The following is a 23,065-nucleotide window of genomic DNA, read 5'->3' on the forward strand; positions in this document are numbered from 1 at the left end:
ACTCCAGAACATTTTTTGTCAATTCTACAGAAGACCTTGCTTACTTTAAATATTTAAATATTGTAGTACAGTTTAAATAGATATGGAATGCCAACAAATAATTAAATGTTTTGTGTTTATTCACACAATGCAGGAGTTTTGACAAAAAATTATTTTACAGTTTAGGTTTCATCTATTTTCTTGTTAATTCTCTATGACCTAGTCTTTATGTGGAGGGTTGGTAATGCATCACAGTCTTTGCAATTATCACTAAAATATGAAGAGCGTTATCTAGGGCATATGCCCAAGGGAAGTCTTCCCAAAACCTACAAAAAAAAAGATTGAAGATATTTCAGTATCACAGTTGCTTCCTATTGAAGATATTTCTGTATCACAGATGTTTCATTTTCAAGCATGCTTTAGACAACAGACACTGAAATAAAAATTACAAAGATTTCCTGTTTCCATTCATGACATGAAGGAAATAGTTCTTATTTTCACAATTTTATAATCTTTTTCAGTTTTCTAAATTTTACACTAAAATATATTTTGAAATTCTAATTACTGATTATACTATTAACTAACCCTGCCTGTACTTTTCCTTCTAAATATGCTTTTATTGTTCAGGTCTACATCATCAATGATTTGTAAAACGTTAAACACATCACCCAGTTAATATTTTTGTAGGATCCAGTTATATGATGAAATCAGATTTTTTTTTAAAAAAATAAAAGTACAGCTTTGATCATGTTATCTCTAGCTTAAAAATCTCTAAGAGTTAGTTATCCATTTTTAGCAAGAATGATGTTCTCTGATTAGTAAATGGAAATTTTACAGCAGATGAACTTGTAGGATGTTGTCATTGTTTTTGCTCAAATCTCTAAATGTTCTGATCTTGCTTTTCTTCCTCCTCACCCACATGCCAAGGCTCATTCATTCCATCATCTTTGATTAGGGAATTACAACCTGCTTTCCAGGGTCTTAAATGCCACCATTTAATGAAAAACTATTGATTTTCTCTAATGAAACTAAGTCTTCCCTTCAGGTCACATTGTTGTATTTAGCTATACACTTCATTCTTAGGCAGGTTTCAGATTTGTACTGTGAATTCAAGATGACTAAGACAAATTTTTGCACCTTACCATATGCGTATACTGAATAGTCTCTGTTTTCATTAAGTTTTTATAAATTATTAGTTAATAATTATAAGAATTATCAACAATTTGAAAGCAGAGTTAAAAGTAATGTTTCTCTTTTCCCTTCGTCTCTAGCATAGATCCTTGCATATAGAAGACCAGATTGCTAATTTCAACTAAATTTCTAGTTTTATTATTGATTTAGGTTTGTGATGAATGACACACAGAATTTTACTGATTCTCTTTTTGCTGATTTAATTATTTCAACTATTACAAGCTGGTATCTATCATGATTTTAAATACCATATTGTGGTAGTAATGAAAACCTTGTATAATGAATTAATTTTGTTCTTCACTGTCTTTCTAGTACTTTCATACTGGAAATTATGACAGCTAGCAATATCTTGTATCATGCTACAAAATTATTACAGGTTTCATATATCTCCTTTCTCTGCCTAAACAAAGTTTCAGTTATTAATCATAACATGCCAATATACATTAATATGCATTAATAGATAGCATATTATTAAGGATATAAACATTAGTTTTCTGGATTTTTATGTGTTCCTAGTCACTTGCTCACAGAACTATAAGAAAAGCTATTAATATTTTTTAAATATTTAATAAATGTGGTCACATGAAATTTGAGAAAATACAATGCCTTAAAGGTAAATGTTGAGCACTCAGCTTGTTGTTGTTTAGCACTATTGTTGGTAGTTGACTTTTTCACTAATGCACATTAAGTCATGTAAAATTTCCCATAGAAAGTTGTGTCTATCACTCATTTTCAAAGTTAATGGTGAATTTCAAGGTGGAGTCAAGATGATAGAAAGTGATCGATACTTTGAATCTCAAAGATAACCTGTGTAGGTACAGTCATGGCTTCCAAAATATCACATAGTCATTTTATCTACCAAGCTTAAGCTTGTTGTGTTCATTTGAGAAACATACTAGGCCTATGTATCTATTATTTGCATTCACCAAAGTAGAAAGAGCTCTATTTAATCCCAATAGAGAGAGTTGCAGAATCAAAAAGCAAAAACAAACACCGATATCCACACTTCTTTATGAAATCAAGGAAGAACAACAGATCACATTCTTGGGTCTTCCATCTATTTTCCAACCAAAATCTCGTTTATCTATTTTTTTCAAGATACTGTGTTATAAATAAGCCACAGGCTTACTGAATATATTTTAATGACATTTTAATTTGAGCTAAGCCTTCTTTAGCAGTCAGAATTTCTTCCAAGTAACTTAGTTTCTAATGCAAATGCTCATCTCAGCAAGTCCTGTGTTGTAGAAACTCTTAATAACTGCATACTAGAAATCTGAAGGCCTATGGAAAGAAGGAACAGGCTTTAAGCCATAGAGCTGGGAAAATAAGGAACTTCATTCCAAGTCTGTGCCCCAAACAGCTGCGGAACTGGAGCGTTGTATTAATCTTAATATAGCCACATTGTTTTAGGTGCATTATATCATTTCCAAAATAAATATTTAATTCTTAAAATGTAAAATGTGATATTCTGAGATTACTTATCCAATATATTGATATGCTGGTATACAAATATACTGGTAAAATAAAGACAGAAGTAGATATGCTCCTAAAAACTTAATACAATGAAGTGTTTCCAAAATAAAATTAGGAAAAAGTTAACATATTTTCAGTTAGCAAATAGTTTTCCTTAGTAAGTGTAGTCTGGACTTTAGTAAATTTCACATTTCTATGATAAATGTCAAATGTGATTTTGCATACTAAAATAGCCCAATCTAAATTTCTTTTTTGCATATTCAAGGGGAATAAATAATAATTATAAGTAAAAACAATTTAAGCTATTAGTTTGAAATATACATAATTAAACAACATGTAAGAAGGTGACATCATTTCTAAGTTGTATTTTTACTTATATTTGACAGTGTACACTTCTATTCTGCAAAGGATAAAATCTATCAGTGTAAATTGCTACTGTTGCATGCAGTTACTAAAGGGAAAACTTTGGAGACTCACTTTACAAATTACAGATGAAAATACCCCATAACTCTTAGTAACAACTGTTGACTTTGCCCATAGGAGCAAAGCCTTCGAATTTTCTCATTAATGAGCAAACACACACACACACACACACACACACACTCACACACACACACACTCACACACTATGACCTAAGAGAAATCAAGATTCAGAGTATTAATTCCACTAGCCACTTAGATGGTGAGTGGAATAAATAGAGAACTATTTTACAAAGAAGCATGAGGAAGGGAAAGAGGGAGAAGGGGGGAGCAAGAAAAAAACAGTTATGGGCATTAATCTTGCTGCTTCATTTTATATATCATATTCTTTATAAAGAGTTTTCTAGAAAATGCCACAAAATATTAGGTTAGTCTACACCTTATTCTTGCTGTCATAACTCAGTTTCAAATTCTGCTTCCTAGACAAATCGAGAATATTAGCATGTAGATTCCCACTCTCTACATCTGAAATGCTTTGGATGTAAGGGTTGTGATGGTCCAGTTTTACACAAACGACAGGATGAGTATAGTACATGTTAGGTGAAACAGTCAACATTATTGTTAGCATATCCTTGGAAAAGCATAGTTTGGACAAAATCAATCAATCAATCAATCAATCAATCAATCAATCAAATTTTTTGACTTATGATTGTTAAGAACAAATTTAAGCGGAGTTGGAGGCCATTGTAGGAACTAGAGCATTGAGGGGGACATTAAGCGATGCAGCTTGTCAGTGGATATTAACTCCCAAATGTTACATTAAGAGGATAATAAAATAGGGAAGGAGAATAAAGAAAATAGGGTGATGGTGAGCTACGTTTTATTTTAAATATTAGAGAAATCAATATGATTCTAACTCATTTGTGTTGTGAGTAATTTCATTGTAGAATGAGGAAAAATATTATTTACAATATAACTCAAAGGATCCATAAGCGGATAAGAGCCATAATTAAACACAACAGTAAAACTGTTTTCTCTTAAAATTGTTCAGCGTCTGCATTGGACACAGATATCTCTATCTTCTGAAAATTAATCTTATAAACTTATTATCAGAGCTCTTGAAGTAAAAGTAGAATTAGATGTGTATTTACTAAGATGTATGCAAACTGTAATATCTACAAAGATATAAATGTATGCACAAGTATATATTATGCAGTAGATATTTCCATATTTATATGTATTATCATTAATTCAAACTCATCCTTCTTTGTATAGAAATATCACCAATTGCTTTCCTTTCAACATACTGAGTTGTAAGTAAAGAAAACAATAATTTTATTTTCTCAGGGACTCTTGAACCACATTTACTACTATATTTGATTTCAGGATAAGTTCTTAAGAAATTCAAGTTTTTAAATTGTGTACATAAATTCACATCCTGTGAAGGCTGATGATGTCACAACCATCATGTTTCTAGAGCAAAATCAAAAAGCTTAACAAAAAATCATTTCAAGTATTTATAATATAACAATTACAATGTCTGAAATAAATGTTTAAGGATGATTATGAATCCTTAATATTTTATAGCTTATAAAATAGTCAAATATAGACAATAGGATTAGGCAAAATAATCCTTTCTCAGAAACACTAAAATTTAAAAGCTATTCAATAGCATATACCTAGGACAAGGAACCTGGCAGAGGGAACAATTTAAGTACTTCTTCTTTAGTCAATAACACTTAAAGATTGATTTTTAAAGGATTACTATATAAATTTTCTATTGTGCATCTTATATTTAATTAGCATAATAAACCAAAGACAGGGATTACATAAAAGTACCTGACTTTTCATTCCCAGACATCAGTTGATCAGGGCTTTTGTGCTAGCCAATCTAAGCTACAATAACAGACATAATAAAAAATTTTCTAATAAGTTAAATAGATATTTCTGCTAGAATGCCAAGTATTAGAAATATTTTATTCAATAACAATACATTAGTGTCTTCAATTTGGCTTCACCAACCCCAGTCAAGTCTTTCCTTGACACTGACATTTATTCTGATCCTGGGACTTGCCCTCAGTCATTCACAAAGCAGCTGTCAAACGTTTGGAAATTTCAAGACTGTTTTGTATTTTGTCTTTAATGTGAAATCAGACATGGTAGGAACATTTGAAATATGAATATGAGCTAATATTATAAGTCCAGATTTTTCTTTTTCTCCAGAGAGCTTATTTGCAAACATTCACTGTCATACATTGCCTCAAAGAAAATCCCATTGATGATGTAGATTCTGCTTAACTTTTTGTAACTTATTAACATCATGCTTTCTACATTTGTGTCAAATAGGTGTATAGTAGACAAAGACCCTGCTTTTTTATACTTAATAACTAACTAACCATGTCAAAGACTATGAGATGCCATTAAATTAAAAAATGGAAATAAAAACTTGGAAATACAGAGGCATGAATAAAAGACTCATCTGGTAAAATGATTGACCAAGAAGGTGTATACACCAACAAGTAAAACTTTGTATTTTAACTCTGCCTCATATCTGTGATAAAGATATTCTGATTTCATTAGAGTAACTAGAAACTGACATTTCCATTTAAAACCAGGGGATTCTTTAATGTCATTAATTAATTCAATTAAAAATATCTATGTTGTTAAATATGTCAGCAGGTTGAAATTAATTGTGAAAGATTGATATGTTACTCTTGTTCTGTAAGTAGAAAAAGGGGCCCAGATGTGAGTAGAGGGCTTCTGGGAAATCAATCAGGGAGATTATTGACAACAAACACTATATGCTTTAAATTGCTATCAACTAAATATATATGTTGAGTCTATGGTGAATGATAATATATTTTAAAGTCTTTCTTGATCATGAATAATACTCAGACATTACTTTGATCATTCAAACACAAACACCATTTTTTATACATCTATATTACTGACAAGAACAAAAGCATTCAAATTAAGCGCTGAGCTAAAAGGCACACCACAACAGGTATTTCCTTATATACTTGAAAAAACTTAATACAAATTAAAAATAAAGATTACTTTTTGGTATTGCAGAAACTCAGCTCAAAGTCACCAACTTAGAAAACTCAGCTTGAAGGTGTTTAAGATACATTCTCTAGAAACTTCCTAAACTATGTCATCATGAATATTTGTTTCTGACATAATTCTATATATTTACAAGAGAAAACAAAATTGCCACTATGCCATTTCAACAAATCAAAATGTGATTTTTTCTTACACTATGTCACAATTAGTAAATGTCCTAGACACAAAATCAATCAATAAGAAAATCTTTTAAATCATGATAAGATATATGCCATAAACAGGAAATTTTATTTATTCTGATAAATTTTAACTGACTTACAAAATGTAAGAATGGCTATTTAGTTATTATAAAAAAAATTTACTTGCTCATTGACACACTGCAAGCTTCTTACTTTCTTTTTAATTTCATTTACAGAAAATTATTTCAAACGAGAGTGGGTTGAGTTCTGTGAATAGCACAATACACTATCCATCAGTTCTCCAAAGAGAGCTTGATTTTGCTCTGCAGACGTCAGCTGAATGTCTAAACAGATAAATGTACTTGGATTTAATGAAATGCTTTGGAACGCAGTGATCAAAATTGTGCTTTTTTTTTTTTAGTTGGAAAAAATAACCATTCAAATTCTATTTTTAAATTATTTGAAAACTTGGGCTTGTAGTTTGGGTTATAAACCCTTAGTGAGGAAGAAGCTTTTTTAGTTACTTCTTGTTGTCTATATATATATTAAAAAACAAAAAACAAACACACAAACAAACAAAAACCACTTCTTAGGCCAGGAGGTGGTGGCCTACACCCTTAATCCCAGAAGTTAGTGGATAGAGGCAGGCAGATCTCTGATAGTATAGTATACAGAGCAACCTGGAGGATAGCCAGAGCTACACAGAGAAACTCTCTCTCAAACCCTTCCCCATCCCTCTCCCCAAAAAACTTTTTATCTTTGTCCAAGAAACAAACATAATCCATAAACTGATCAAGATCTGGTAAAACTCCATTAAAGTAGCGATAGATTCACTTTTAAAATTACTTTGGCATGATATAAAGGTTTTAGATTCAGTAATATCATATGGAAAAATTAAAGAGTAATTATAGACTGGACAAAGACTAATATGAAGTTGTATTGTTCTGTGCAGGGATTGGTAGACACAGACCTAATCCTTAAAAGTCTGTAACTCTGGGTACCTCAGGAAATGAGGATTTATTACTGGTAACTCAGGCTTCAAAATTTCTGATATAACATAAAAGATTTAATTGGATTATCTCATAACTTACTAAAAAGTTCTCTATATATTCATCAGCTACGCAGAAGGTATTGATGTATTTGCAAAGCAAATATATATATTAATATTTTCAAAATTTCCATATTTTAAAAACTATCCATCGCTAATAACCACCCATGTAATGACTAAAATAAAATATTGTCTTTGCATGTTCTCAGATGTTTCAAGCAGTTATACATTTTTCTCATCCAATTTAACATTTCAAGACAATTTATACTTGTTTTGTGGAGAACAGTGGTTACTACAGGGTCCATATAACATAAGTCTGAGTTACATAGTATGATTGTATGACCATATTCCCACCCACACTCACACATGTGATCAATTCTTGAGTTTTCTTAAGGTAAATGATGAGGGAATTTGGAAGATTGCAGAACTAGTTTCCAGTGTCTGATTATAACAAATAACAAGCTACGTAAATGTTTCCTAATACCATCAACAGCCAGCTTAGGAATTCCCATCTCAAAAGGTTGAGATCACTCAAGTGGTAGCAAAATTCCCCCAAACAACTTATGTTGCTTAGTCATGTCCATCATGCCTTGTGGATGTAAATGGTGTCCTACTACAAACTGCCTGGGAACATCATCCACTCCCAGCTCTGGGTGGCATCAACTTGTAACAAAATTTTCTCTAAATAAATGCTTTTCCTATTCAGCTCTGTTGGAAACTCTCAGAACTCTGTGATCCCTGTATTTCTTCAGGATGTAAAACCCTAATCTTCATCAATGATCTCATTGTACAGATTCGAGAGAATACAATTAGGGAAAGTAGTTTGTCTAATTTTCCTCTTTACAACGGCTCTTGCATGATCTATTCTGTAAGCACCCCTCCCCGGACAACAACAGCACGCCTCCTCTTTATCTGACTCTGTCATAGTGAGTACTCCACCGACGCATTTCCTGTGTACACAAAGTTAAATGAGAAAACCAGAAAGGGGAAATGCCAAACCCACCATATATCACAACGGAGAGGGGAGAAGGATTCATAAATCTATCTTGGTCATACTGCTTCAGCTAGAAGTATTTCAAAAGATGTTCCTCATTTCAGTAGTTGGATTTTTTTGGCTTTTATTTTTTTGTTGTATTACTCTTTTTTTTTATTACTTTTTGAAGCATAAGCTTCAGCATGTAGCATTAAATACCTTGGATCTTGGACATTTTAGTAAATGGACAATTTTAGCATTCAGTATACTTTATAGTAAACTCAGAAGGGCTAGTATTCAATACACTGTTATGACCCAGCATCAGAATTGGAATTGCTGCAAATATTGGTCTGTACTGCTATCTGACCATTAATGCTGCTTGGAAATTGCTCTGCGACTCTCTGACCAGTGAGATCTCACATATCCCAAAGGATGTAACTCAAGTCCTTGCCAAGTCCCTTAAGCTAGCAGTTCTAAATTACCTTCCCCACACTGTGGATAAGCAGCTGCTCTGTCAATCTGAGAATTCTGTCACTTGTGTAAGCTCATAAATTTGTTACCCTCCTTGAAGCTTCAGATCAGTCATAGCTCCTGGACAAAGAAGCCATAAACATCTTTCTAGTGAAGAAATGGTCATGCTATATAGCAGCGATGTACCCTTTCATAATATTATTAATGTTTTGGAATCAAAGTATTTTCGCACTGCAGTAAATCTTCAAGTTAAAGAATAAAACATCATTTTTTCTCATTTTGTTCATGATAAAAAAATTTTAGAAACATAATCTATGTCAAATATTTCCAGTAAAATAAACATCTTAGCAACATTTTTGATAGGGATTTATTTTTTCAGAAAAAAAGAAAGAAAAATATTAGTCATCTCAGTAATTAAAAACTATTAGCAGTGCTGATCTTTGCTAGTAGGAACTTTTCTTACATGATGGGCTAGGTGGCAATGGGATGCACAATTACCTCCCTACATTTAGCAAAGATGCTTACTCTTTACAAATAGAATTTAGTGATTAAGATATTTTCCTCAAATATTTACTAATTCTGTATAATGGTTTCAAGCTCAACTAAGACATATATTTTGGATGAGAAATCACTGTTTGGTATGCTAATATTTTACATGTGACGATGAAATTTCAGTGATGTCATGGAACTCTATTGTCATACTCTCTATTGAGAGTAGTAAGATCTTCAATGCAATGAAGAGTTAAATCAGAAAGTACATGCAGTAAATCATCTCACTTTAAATAAAATAAATTTGAGAAAAGAAAAATACATTATTTTCTATTAAGCTAAGCTTTGAAAATATTAATAGTGTAGCACTGGTTCTCTAGTTCCAAATCCTGAACTGTAACCAGTAACCATATAATAATTGTAGCTATTCACCTTTGCAGTTTGTGCAAGTATATTTTGAATCTCTATTAAGACAATTTGAGTGTAAGCTCAATTATTGGTATTAATGTTCAAAAAGTTCTGTCAAGTGCTATTGATATTTACTGTCTTAATATGAACCAAACAAGAAGTTATTAATGAACATGGCAAACTGAAAGGAAAAAATCTCAGGAGACCTGAACTCTACACAAAGAACTATAGGTAACTTAGTAAATTTGAAACAGAATAGTTAGCCCTCTCATGGGTAGAACACACTAATTATTGTCTAATTATTGTCTAGTGAAAATAATTGTCTCTGTAAACCTATAGGTAAGTTTATATGGACTCAATATGTTTTCTTATGAATATATATATATATATATATATATATATATATATATGAATATACTATTATGTTTTTGAGAGAAAGAGACAGTGAATTTTAGGAAGAGCAAAGAAAGATATTTGGAAGGGTTTGAAGGAAACAAAGAGAAGAGACAAACAGGATTAAACAACAATCTCAAAAATAAACAAAAGAAAAAATTGTTAAAAACAAAGGAACCACTGTGCACATAATTAATTGAGGAGACACTGAATGTGGCATGTTCCAATAAACTCTTAATTTTTCTGTGACACACCACTTTCCACCTGTATGTTCTGCAGAAGAGTGAGCAGATCCCAGTGCTGATGTTGCCTTCTCTTCAGTGATGACAAAAACAGTATTTCTCTACAGGAGTGTGCTTCAAGCAACATAAACTGCTTTCACTATGAAAGCTATCTGATATTGACAACAAAAAACTACACTGTCTGAAACAAAAGCAATAACGCTTAGTAAGAACTGACCAGCAAGGGAGGGACAGTCCTCCCAGACCTCACATCATCTTACTTTTGCCTCACTCACATGGTCATTCTGTGACTACTTGGGGGACAGAAGTAAGGCAGAGTATGGACTTTGTAACCGACAGTTTAGGCTACTAGCATTTGACTGAGACTTTTGTCAAAACTAAATTGTTAACAAGGGAATATGATCAGTGCTACCGCTCAGTTGAAACCTGTGAAAGCAAAATGCACTGAATGTTTGCTCATTTTCTTAAAACAGGAGAGTGACTTATCACCTATATGCTTCTGGAACTGAGTCCCACCTCAAGGCCTTTGAAACATTTGTATGAAGGTGGACATTGTCCGAATTGTTAGCAGAAATGGGAATCTGAAGGGCCAGTACCTCAATGTACTTTAAACATCTTACACCCAAACCACACAAATATATCCATAAGGCCTTCGCGTTATTTTCTTTTACCCCAACAACTTACTTACCCTCTATTATGGATATTTTATAAGTAGTTTACATTTCTCTGTATAAAGAACATGTTTTCTCACAGCTCATATGTAAAGGTTAGGTAGTAATTCAGTCATTAAAACTAAAAGCCTTCCAAATACTCTCACTGAACCACCTGCTAAACTGCTACTTTTAAAAGACTTGTTGGATGTTCGACTCATAATCCTTTTTAATATACTTATAAAATATACTTAGGCAGTAAGTACATACTTATACTTTCTACATCAGGTCATGAGATACATTTTGCTCTTTGTTTGAAGCCCATAACTGATAATTTAATGTGCATATGAATGATGCAAATAAGCTAAACACCTATTTTCTTACTCATAAATTAGACTAGCTTTGAACAGATTAATTCAATGTTCGATCTGCACACTATTGTTCCTCCTTCCCGAGAGTTCAGAGAAACGAGAGTTTCTGGGGTTGTGTATAAACGTTACCATTATTAGAAGAGTGACTATTACAAGTAGAAAGATAGCTTTATTTGCTTTCTAAAGACAAAGAAAGAAAGGTCTTGAAGGAAGGCGAATGGGGAGGTGAGAAGGACCTTGAAGACGCTGTGGATGAGAAACCATGATGGCAATATATTTATGAAAACTATTTTCTTTTCCATACGAGAAGGAAAAAACAAGTGAAAAACAGTAGAAAGATAGCATAAAAACAAAATTATGTAATGAATATAATTTATGAACCAAATTTATCTGTTTCCTGTATGTTTTCAGCATATATGTATATATGCTGACCATTTGGTATTGTGTAGCCAATTGTGCTAGTTGGGGAGGAACACTGTTTCTCCTTCTCTTGTTCTTCCTTAGACATTTTTAGTTATTTGTCTAATATTGAGGACTTATGACCTTTGCCTTTCCACGATAGTGCTTCATGCTGTCATCACTGACTAGGTCATGTTTAAGCATCATATTTGTGAGAATTCACGGGTAAAATTTCTATTATTCCTAGGAGATACTGTGAAGCTCAATCTTCACTAATACATCTACTATCTTTTTATCATAATTTGCTCTTAAATTTTATCACTATATTACCATAGGAAGGTAAAATTTAGTAAACATTAATTTTACACCTGAGTATTTACTTGGACCAAATTTATCCATATCAGATTGATTAATTGAATTATTGACATAGAATATTACATTTGGTTCTTATTATTTGGATTTAAGCCTTTGAGGATAAGGTTTCCTCTTCTTCACTGTAATTCTCTAAGGAGAAAATAATTGCTAATTCTATGCAGATTAAAAAAGTAAATCATCTCCTCACTTTTATTACTGTCATTGTATCTGTAATTGCACTATAGACAACTCCCAGCCACATTTCAAAGTGCTGTTTGTATATGTGTTTGGCCTTTTTCAAGCAACATCCTCGTCTCTACCTTGATGCCTCACATCCAACAAAAACATATGTACAGACAACTTAAGGCTTCCTATTAGTATTTAGAGATATGAGTCAACTGCTCCCTACTCTGATGAAAAGTAGAAACCCACTTTAATGACTTAGAACATAAAAATGACAAATACATCTTATGAGAAGCACATAGAGAAGCAGAACTTAGGCCAGTGTTGGGAAAGGAAACAGAGACGAAATTCTGTGTTCAAGTGGAACTGAGATTAAGAAAGAATATCCAAACTTGGCATAGAGCAGAGGGACAATGAGTATCTTGAAGTAGCTCAGGGTATACTCATGACCAAGATGTACATTTAAAGTTTCTCTCTATCTCTAAATAAATTTTATAAGTAGAATTTTCTTTTTCCAAATAAAATATGATGTCTTTTAGTCTCAGTGGGAAATGAGTAAGAGTTTTAAAAATACGTCATTCGCGTTTTGTATATATTGACTCCACCTAGTATGAATGTCTTTTCAGATGTAAGACATCTACACTGTCATATTTCCTAGGATAGTGTAAATTATAGAAGCTGCAAAGAAAAAAATATCGTGCCTACAGCATAAATAACTTAATTCATTGGGAAAGGCTGTTACCCATGCGTGCATACTGAATATTCCCAGAGAAATGGAGATATCCATCCATAAAACTGTCTTTAATTTAAACCACCTACTATCATTGCATTGCTAATCAAAAAATATTAAGCTATGGCACATGTTTTATGAAGAAATATTATAACTGTGCTCTACACAGGTCAAAACGGAAACCATGTGGGAATGTTTTAGGACAAGCTAAAATAAAAACAAAGAAGCCATTTTCAGAAATTACTTGGAGTGAATATTTGAACTTTCCAAGATGTTTCTTCCTCTATGTGATTTTAAATTTATTCAATACCCCAAAACAATCTGTTCTGAATGACTACAATGAATGCTTCATGTATATCTAAGAGATATTTCTGTGTTTGATTGGACATTCTGCCGGGTTAGCTGGCCTGATTCAAACTTCTGAAGTGAGTCCCCTTTTTCCATAAAGAAGTGGCCTTATATTCACACAGTATTTCATCTGTCTTTGCCTAATTTATATGGGCAAGTTGCCACATATGAAAGACAAACTCAATAATAGAAATTTGAAATAGGTGTCATTAATAAAACTGGAAAATAAGTTTGATAATATAAGACATGTGGAAATGTTTTTATTGTTATTATTAAGACCTATATAACTCTCATGGGCTCTAGCACAGTAAATAATGTATCTTTGTTTTTTCCTTTAATAACCTACAGCATAGGGATAACTCCTGTAGGGATATGGGGGCAGAAATGGTCCACAATTCCTTTTTCCTAATTTAATTATTCTCTCCTACTTTAGCTAAGAACTATGGTCCTGTGACATTTATAATGTAACAATACGGGCACTTTTAAGAGTAAATGACAAAGGAAAACATCAATTGCCCAGTAAAATTCCTCAAAACATTAAAATAAAATTGTCCTCTTCAACATATTTTTATATAAAGAAACATTTAAAACAAGAAACACCAATGCTATTGACACAACTGTAGATGAGTTAGAATATAATGTTCTATGTTGCATGAGAAAAATAAAAATGTAGTCAATTGAAGTAACTAATGTAAAAGAATATATTTTAAATACAAGATGAAATTACCAGAAATAAGTTCAAGTAAACAAATACAATAAAAACAACATAATTATGAAGTGAGGGAGGGATTTTTATTATATATCTGACGTGGACAAAATTAATTTCTGAGAACTGGGAGAAATTCAAGTTTGCGTTTAAATTGGCAATGTATCATGACTAAGGGAATTTCCTGAGCATTGAATCTAGGTTTTGTATGTGTGTTTGTTTAGGTAGAATCTCATTTTACAAACTGTACATCCTTGTTGTATAGCACAATCTTTCTTCAAAATGAAAATTCTACTACTTCAGCATTTGCAGTAATATTATATTATGTAAAATAGAATTAATATATGAAATATATTAGCATATTACCTACATTATATTGTTATTAATGCTATACTCATATACAAGATCAATCAATCAATCTATATGTATTATTTATAAAAAGAATATATATTTAATTTTGAAAACATTTTTACTTCTTTTAATGTTTATGTTAGAAATAGATATGCTTTCTGAATTGATTTTACAAACAGAGTTATGTTTATACATAGAGATAGAATCTTTAAAACTTACTTTTATAGATATCCACAAGAGAACTCCATTCAGGAACAACATATCTATCTGCTCAGCATCTCTCTATCTATCTGTCTATCTCATATATATATATACGTATATACATATATATGTATATACGTATAAATATGTATATATACATATATGTGTATATATGTGTATATATATATCAACTTTTATGTGTGTACACATGCACAAGGTTGTGTACATGTATGTATGAATAAATACATCTCATTAACCATGGCAAAGTATGAGTTTGCCAGATGTGCACCACAACAGGCTGTAGGGGTTTGAGGCATGGGGTTATGGGGATGCATGGTAGCCACCTGCCAGTGGGAACTTAGCGAGCTGGGTGGAGAGATTTTGGGGTTCTTTGTCAGAGAGTCTCCACGAGATAAAACAGGCCAGCAATTGCCCGCGAGTGCATGGTCGGCCAGCCAGCTGGAGAAGAGAGTAGCTGGAATTAGCACAGGAACAATATTTAAAAGACTTTAAAAGGCCTGCAACAATATTTAAAAGACTTAGCACAAAAGTGAGCATAACATGATATTTTTACATATCTTATGTACACAGATTTACAGTCAGAAAAATTTACAGATTAAAGGAATATAATTATTATTAATGTGGATACTCATAGTTTCATGGTTATAAATCTGAGACTTAAAGTCATGAACAGTTTTATCCCAAAACTTACTTTAGCAGAGCTGTGTTACTTATTTCTGAAAAATAAAGTTCCTTAAAAAATTCTAAAATATTCTCTCTCTAAAGAAACCTTATTTGAATGCACAATGACTCTAAGAGATATTAATTAAATTTTATCTTACTCTCCCTCCACATGTATATATAAATATCCATTTATAAAATGCCATTGTGAGTTAAAAATTCCGCAGTCAGTGAAATGTGAGAAATTATATAGTTGATTTTTCCTACTCCAGTCCAGTATTCTGACAGCCATTTGATTTTAATTCAGATTTGTTCATCTTTTATCCTTTTAATTTTTTGCAATAGTCTGCTATAATTTCCTCTGATTTCACTTCATACGACATTCAAAATCTTCGTGTAAAATTGTGTAAAAGTTAGCAGTTTCATTATTTTCATAGGATAAAGTTTAAATATTAAATCTGTGTGATTATTTCCAAGTTATCCTTATAAGGAATTTTGATATCTATTATCATGGTCACATTTTTATGTTGAACTACAGCACTCAGAACAGCCTTCACACGTCAGTGTTGTAGTTATGTTCCAAAAATATGTGCTCTGGTCCCTTAACCTTTCACTAATAGCTCAACCCCAGTAAGTAAAACAGATCTGAAACTATTTTGTTAAAGCTTTTAACCACGGGGTTTTCAGATTACTAAACCAGGAGGATTTACAGTTTGGAAATAAGTTGGAAACATCTTAACGGGTGTTTTGGAGTATGATATTGTTAATTTCAGATGTGACATATTCTTTTATCAGTGATTTTTATTCTTGGCTTGTCAGTGTTTATGTTTTACTATTCTTTTTCCGGGTTCTAGCTTCATAAAAATATGTTGAAATGATTCACTACCAGAAATATTAGTTTTACAATTCCGTAAATGAATTTGCTTTTGACATACCAGGTGTACAAGTTTCCATCCTATTTGAAAGGTGATTGGATACCCAAGAACTAGTATATATACATGCCACTTTTCAGGAGTCAGTCTCTTTACCTTACAGGAGGATATGCAGTTATATGAATAAGGACATGGCGACACACCTTCTAGCAAAGTCAAGAAGCACACCAGTCAGCTGCGTAAGACATGGTAATAGCAATTTAACACGCCACACATTGTATTTACAACTTTTCTCTTAAAGTTCTTTGGATGACAGCACTTACTTATTAAATTAATTTTCAAAGTTATTATGGGACTAAAGTAAATAAGATGAAACATAAAATACTTATAAGTGAAATAAAAATAATGGACATTTATTTACATTTCAACATTTGTACAAGGTGAAATAGATGTGCCAGTTTTCTTAGTTACTAGAAAAGTGAGGCAGGAGAATTGCTTGGGTGATCCAGGAGTTAGAGGCCAGCGTGGGAGGTAGCATATGGTTTCAAGCCCACAATGAAAACAAAATAACACATAAATGTATCCATAAATGCTTTCAGTAGTATTTTCAAGTACATGTATTTCTAACTGGCCAGTAACTTCAACTGTGACTCCTCTTTCATAGTCTGCTTTTGGTATTGGGTTGAAAACTATTAGAGTATAGTGGCTATATTGAATTTAGTGGTTATATTAAATTTGCTTTATGCTTTCTCTCATCAGGGAGTTGAGTATATGCTTTTTAGCCTTAATCATCTATCACTGGAGAATGTGTATCTAAACTTAGAAGGAGATTTTTTTTTTAAGAATAATATGATAATATAAATTTATAACATAATATATTCTTATTCTATTTTTTGTTGACCATATATCATTCTTTTGGGTCAACTTTTTAAATCAAAGAATATATTTAGAAATAAATTTTACCTTCGTTATAATCTAAGTGTACATATATGCATTTAGCAAATATGTGTGTTCACTTCTTAGTGAATAGAGTAGTGACTGTTGAATAACTTGATCCAATCATGACAAATTTAATTGTGAACAGAAGAGTATGAATCTCTTGAGGCTTAAACAGGAAATGGTGAACCTTTGCAAGGAAATATTAAAGAAATAAAATTAAAAAAACAAAACAAAAGAAAATGAAAACCACTTTTACATGCTTTCTATTATACAAAGAAGGCTATTTTAACTCTGGACTTAGATATGCTTTTCTTCTTTTAGAAATTCTATCACTATATTTACTTGTTTTCCTAAACTTAAGATTGTTGTTGTTGTCCATAGTCACCATGTCAACCCTATATCTTTGTTTTTCTATGAGCAAATTAATTATTTGTTCAATTGAAAGGTGTACCACTTCCAACTCAGAAATGTCATTGTACTTGAAACAGAACAAAAATGTCTGCCTCCCAGCCATATCCCAATTTGGTTTCGCAGCCCATGTTTCAGTGCTCACAATTGGCTCTGTGTATCCTGATTTTATCTCCCCTGTGCTCTCTTTGCCCTCCTTCCTTAACTCTCTTACTCACTGAATCTCTCAGACTCCTCCGCCATCTCTTTCTCTGGTTACCTACAAATCCCAAATTATTTGTCACTCCAGTCTGTCTTTTCTCCAGCTTTTTCTTGTCCCCTGTTTTATTGTTTCTTACAATTGTTATTCTGTTTTCAAATCTAGCCAAATAGCAAGCCTACCTTTAAAGCCTTGTGAACCTGAGGAGGAAATTACACATCCCTAACCAGTATGCTTTGTTACAAGGGCACTGGAATGTCATATGCCCATGCATTCACCATCAATCCCCTTCATTGATTTTTGTATTTACAGGATGTGATGCTTAAAGCTCATTCCTAATCCTACAGAAATATCTATCTTTGATCTACTCATTTAACACACTGTGTTCATAATTTCCCTTAGCCTTTTTGTCATTTCTCATACTTAAGCAATAGATTCTTCCTTTATATAATTTTAATTTTGACTCTGTTTATTAAAAGGGAAATAGTACCTTGAGTTGTGAAAAGTGTGACACTGCTGTGACGTATTAAGGCATATAATCTCAGCTAGACACCTCTCCTACTAGTTGGACTCTTAGCTACAGATGGACCTTAATTGCTCTTTAAACAAGGCTAGTGCTTGTGTGTCTATCACATTTCCTAGTATACACTGAGAATTTCTGTTGCAGCCTATCATTCTAAAGTCATCAATTTTGCCATGCATTCTTATTACCTTTTGTTGCAGGAAAAACTCAAAATCAGTAGTCTGTTCATGAGCAGGAATAAATGTCAGAGTCACCAATTTGCTTTTCAAACGTGGGTGAGCAGAAAGACTAAGTACATAAAATGCATATTTGAAAATACAGAAAGCATTGTAATGAAAACATGCTTATTTCAGGGGATTTACTGGTGTTCCTTTCCTTAGAGACACTCTTTAGTTACACGTTCTATTGTGTCAAGGACAGACTGGTCCTTTCCAGCCACTTACCCTCTGACTGCATGAATAAGTCTCAGTGATGGATAGGCAGTTCGCACTTTCAGTTTGTTCTTAAGGATTAATGCATTAACCCATTCCACGTGCTTCTCTCCTCCTTTGACCATGAAGGCAGGAATCCAAAGGACGCTGTCATTCAGCATGGAGAGTCTATGCACAAATTTTTCTCTGTCACTCTCATTCCGAAAGCCTCCAAATGCTCTTTGCACAACTGATGGATTCATGGTAATAAAATCTGATTTAGTCCCCACATCCGCAGCAAACTCCACCACAGGAGCTAGATTGCACCTGAGGAAAAATTAATGAAAAAATGGAAAATAAATATGAAAAATTCATCCATAAAATGGAGTGTATGAGAAGAATGAGGAGACATCAGGTTTTTATCAATAGGCAGCAGACCAACAAAACAAAACCAAATTTCCCCAATTAATCTGACTGGTAAAGTTACATGTGTAATAAGTAAACAAAACATTAGAAATAATACTTTCAATAAAGATGTTGATTCCCAGTGGGATCCAATTACCCAATCTGTTATTTTTTGTTTGTCTTCACAAATCCATACATTAGCAGTTCATGATAAATTCATGTATAATGGTGAACCCACAAAGGCTTTGTTGTTATGCTATAGGAAATCTTAACTGTCTGCTGTCTAAGTAAAGAAAACTCAATTGCTGGTCAAATCGGTCTTGTTTTCAAGCCTTGAGTCTTTTCAACATTTCTGGATATTCCTGAAAAAGTTTGACTTCTTAATACTCTTCGGTAAAGGAGCATATTTTTGCAGTGCTGTCCACAAATATATTTACAATTGCCTTTGGTAGGCCTATACATTGAACAAAATGAGCAAATGGAATTGACATCTGAAAGCCTGACTTTCAAAGACTTTAAGATGTGTAGGAAAAATATCCTTGTTATTCCTTTGGACACTATTCTGTAGATTCCTGCATCCCTGTGTGCATATGGAGAAAAGGCATAGAATCTGTGTTTCTGATTTTTACCATTGGATCATGATCCTATAATACATCCTATATCTGATTTTATTCATACAATATGATCTCATCTGTGTATTGAAAGAGTACTTTGGAAAGCTTTATGAATAAATGCCCAACTGAATTATGATGCTGTATTAACTCTTTCACATTAATCATGGATACTTGACTTTAGATATATTTAAATACTCTTACTTTATCTTCCTTGGATGTATGTTTTAATTAGTTTCCAAATGAAAACTTAGATTTTGTGCAAACAAGACTTAACTATCTATAAAAGAAGAAGGTTTTTCAAATGCATTCAATCTACAGATTCATGAAAACAATCCTACACATATATAAAACACAGTTTTCTCCTTTTTATCAATCTCTCAAAAGAATGAATATAGAGTATTATAGTTCATTAGTTTTGGGAGTTTCTTTATATTTCTTTTCCTGTGTATGTTGCATTAATGAAATTTTCAAACAACTTACACTTTAAATAAACAAGAAAATGTATGTACTATCATAAAAATATCATCTTGTGTATCCTTCCATATATCTCTTAATATATGTTTATTTCATAGATTTTTAACAAATTTGCCTATAATAATAAACCTTTTCCACCTCATAATATTCTTAAGTAAAATCTTTAGTATCCAGGATTAGCTGTTAAGCGGGGAAAAGGAAAACATTAAAAGTTATAATTTGCATATTAGAGGTTTAACTTTATATTTTAATGTATATATTGTTTTGCACACTATAACAGATAATTGATATTTTAGCTTTTCTTACTCCATGTCACCAATTGAGTGTAAATGGAAATCATTTGCATTATAACAAAGACAGTAAGAATAGGATAGTCCTGAAAAGCTATTAGAACTCAAATAAGTAGGAATCTGCAGGATGGCACTCAAAGGAACAAAAAATATATTTCACTGACGTATCCTAAAGTGAATAACTATGAAAAATACCCTATAATGATATTAATGGGGTGCTGGACATCTGATTATTAGTTGTTTGGATTTACTGACTCCACAGTAGTTCAGCCCATACATTGTCCTTAAACACTAATATATGCATCTTTAGCTTTTAGCCACTCTATTGTAGGGGTAGCCAGTCCTGATTCTTCTACCTCTACCTCTCAAAAGCTGAGATATCAAATGTCCATGGAACTTTCTGAAGTTCTAACATTGGCATCACATCAATATAAAAAATAAGCTAAAATCTTAATCAACCTGGTTAAAATATGTATTTGGATTCTATAGGGAAATGGGTGTTCTATTGATTATTATTACAGACACTACCTCATTTAGCATCCAAGAATACACATTGAGAGTAAAACTAACATGATCTTGTCATGAGAGATGATAATATGCTAAAAAAACATATGAAGAAATGGGGAATATCCATAAAAATCAGAGCACTTGCTTTCTCATTAAAAATAGCATTTTTCTTCATAATAATAATATGAAATATTTTAAAAATAATCAGGACAGCATAATTATGCTGAAGAGAGTAAAGAATGTTTATGGCTACATCATCTATTAGAAAGAAACTAATGATTTACTCTATGCTTATATTCCCTTACAGGTTAAAATTCACTCATCCCATCTGATATTCTCCAATGTCCACTATTTGAACATAAGTTAAAAATAGTTTACATACATGATTGTCTGGGCATGTGTGTGATAAATGAGCATAACATTTAACTAAGTTGTACAATCTAACCCTTATATTCATAGATTATTGCATCTCTCACCTCTCATTGGAGAAGCAACTCTTTGAAGCAGATGGTCATTACCACAAAGACCACACCTAGGTAAGATGCACAGAAAAAGGAACTGTGGTATGCTCACTCCTAAATGCAGCATCTACACCACATCCCCTCCTTCCAGTACTCAAGATCATGGCAGAAGAAGAAAAGGCCATAAAACCTCGAGATGATGGATGAATGAAAGCAAATATTGTCCCCCTGACACAGTAGGGTAGCTACAATCTGAACTCAGCAACTACAAAAGCATGCTCAAGCCAGATAAAATCCCAGAATGGAGAGGAACAGTTGGCACAAATTCCTACCCCAGGAGCTATTGTCAATTGATAGTGGCTTGGAGAGGGAGTATGAGCTCCTTTGACGTATTGTACTTGATAAGTCTACCACCATACAATGGAAGACCACATGCTCAAGAATATATGAGTAGCACAAATTGGTCTTGATTGATAGGAAAAAGGGCACAAGGTTGGGTAGGCCCCTAAGGGAGAGTATATCTGGGAAGAGTGGAGACAGGGTCAGAAAGATCAAAATCTCTTGTTCAAAATTCTCAAAGGTCCAATAAGTAAAAATGTTAAGTTTGAATGGAAACTTAAAAACCAGAAGTGTTAAAAAGAAATTCAACAATTAACACTAATGCTAAATGAAAATACTTCCTACTTTGGAAGCAGAGAAAATCCTTTATTATGTTTTTGTTTACTTGTTTGATTGATTTTTTGAGAAGAGGATTGGTCTTAGAGAGAAAAACATATATATTTAAATACATCTAAACATAGTTAAATGAGGACGATGCTAACTTAAAAAACATTGTGTCACCCAGCAATGTCAACAGATATGATATGGTGATGAGTTCTCACCAGCTTGACTGCATAAACATGAGCTGAACAAGAAAAATACTAATAGAAATGTTAAAGTGGATGGAAGCAGCCTTATCCATACATAAAGAACTAGAGGAATGCAAGCAACAGTGGGGAATACAGTCATCTCTAGCAAAGAGTGCACCAATCTCACTCCAATTCCAAATGGTCGGCTTTAAAGCAGACATATGAGTAGCATTATACAGACTTAGCATATTATATCTAGGGATATAGGCATTCTTACATTTATACTTGTAATGAAAATTAATAAAACAAAGTGGTGATGGTAGAAAAGAAAGCAAGGAGGGGAGCATAGGACAGTTTGGATGGAGGAAACGAGAGGAAGAAGGACGTCATTTTATCGTGTCAAAAATAAAACCATGAAAGAACAACCAGAGATGGGAGAATAAATATTAAATTCATATGTAGTATTTTGACAACTTGAGCATAGTGCCATCAGACTTGAAGAATGACAGTAAATGTACTGAAAATAAAACAGAAAGATACATCATAAAATGTAGCTTGTGTTGGCTAGAAAAGGCCAATTTGTCACTCTTCTGGGAGTGAGTAGCGTGCTTCTCTTCACTGGAAATGAAGAATAGAACCATGTCTACATGAAGCTGACAAATGACTGCATGGAGATAGATCAGCTATCTAGTTATGTAATTAGCAAACTGTGATATATTCAAAGAAAACTTAAATAAGCAACTCTAATGAACCAGCAGTGCTTCTCAGCAGCATTTCAGCAGACTAGTCCATGTTGGTGAGCAGCACATTTG

At 32.6% G+C, this 23,065-nt stretch overlaps 1 protein-coding gene across 1 annotated transcript; it reads right to left on the reverse strand.

The window, feature by feature from the left end:
• Positions 1-205: 205 nt before the first annotated feature.
• Positions 206-21,452, reverse strand: LOC114635527 (CMP-N-acetylneuraminate-poly-alpha-2,8-sialyltransferase-like). Its single transcript, XM_028784069.1, has 3 exons — positions 21,421-21,452; positions 18,688-18,981; positions 206-305 (listed from the first exon to the last, which is right to left on the reverse strand). The coding sequence occupies exons 2-3, from the start codon at positions 18,915-18,917 to the stop codon at positions 206-208; spliced, it is 330 nt and encodes a 109-aa protein (XP_028639902.1). The 5' UTR covers positions 18,918-18,981; positions 21,421-21,452.
• Positions 21,453-23,065: the final 1,613 nt, after the last annotated feature.

This window comes from Grammomys surdaster, unplaced genomic scaffold (assembly GCF_004785775.1).
Source record: "Grammomys surdaster isolate TR1022 unplaced genomic scaffold, NIH_TR_1.0 111276, whole genome shotgun sequence".
Taxonomy (NCBI): domain Eukaryota; kingdom Metazoa; phylum Chordata; class Mammalia; order Rodentia; family Muridae; genus Grammomys; species Grammomys surdaster.

Coding starts and splice junctions, on each gene's coding strand:
- LOC114635527 (XM_028784069.1), bottom strand. CDS start 18,917: ATGAATCCATCAGTTGTGCAAAGAGCATTTGGAGGCTTTCGGAATGAG. Junction 306..18,687: donor CTTATTCATGCAGTCAGAGG/GTAAGTGGCTGG, acceptor TTTTTTTTGTAG/GTTTTGGGAAGACTTCCCTT.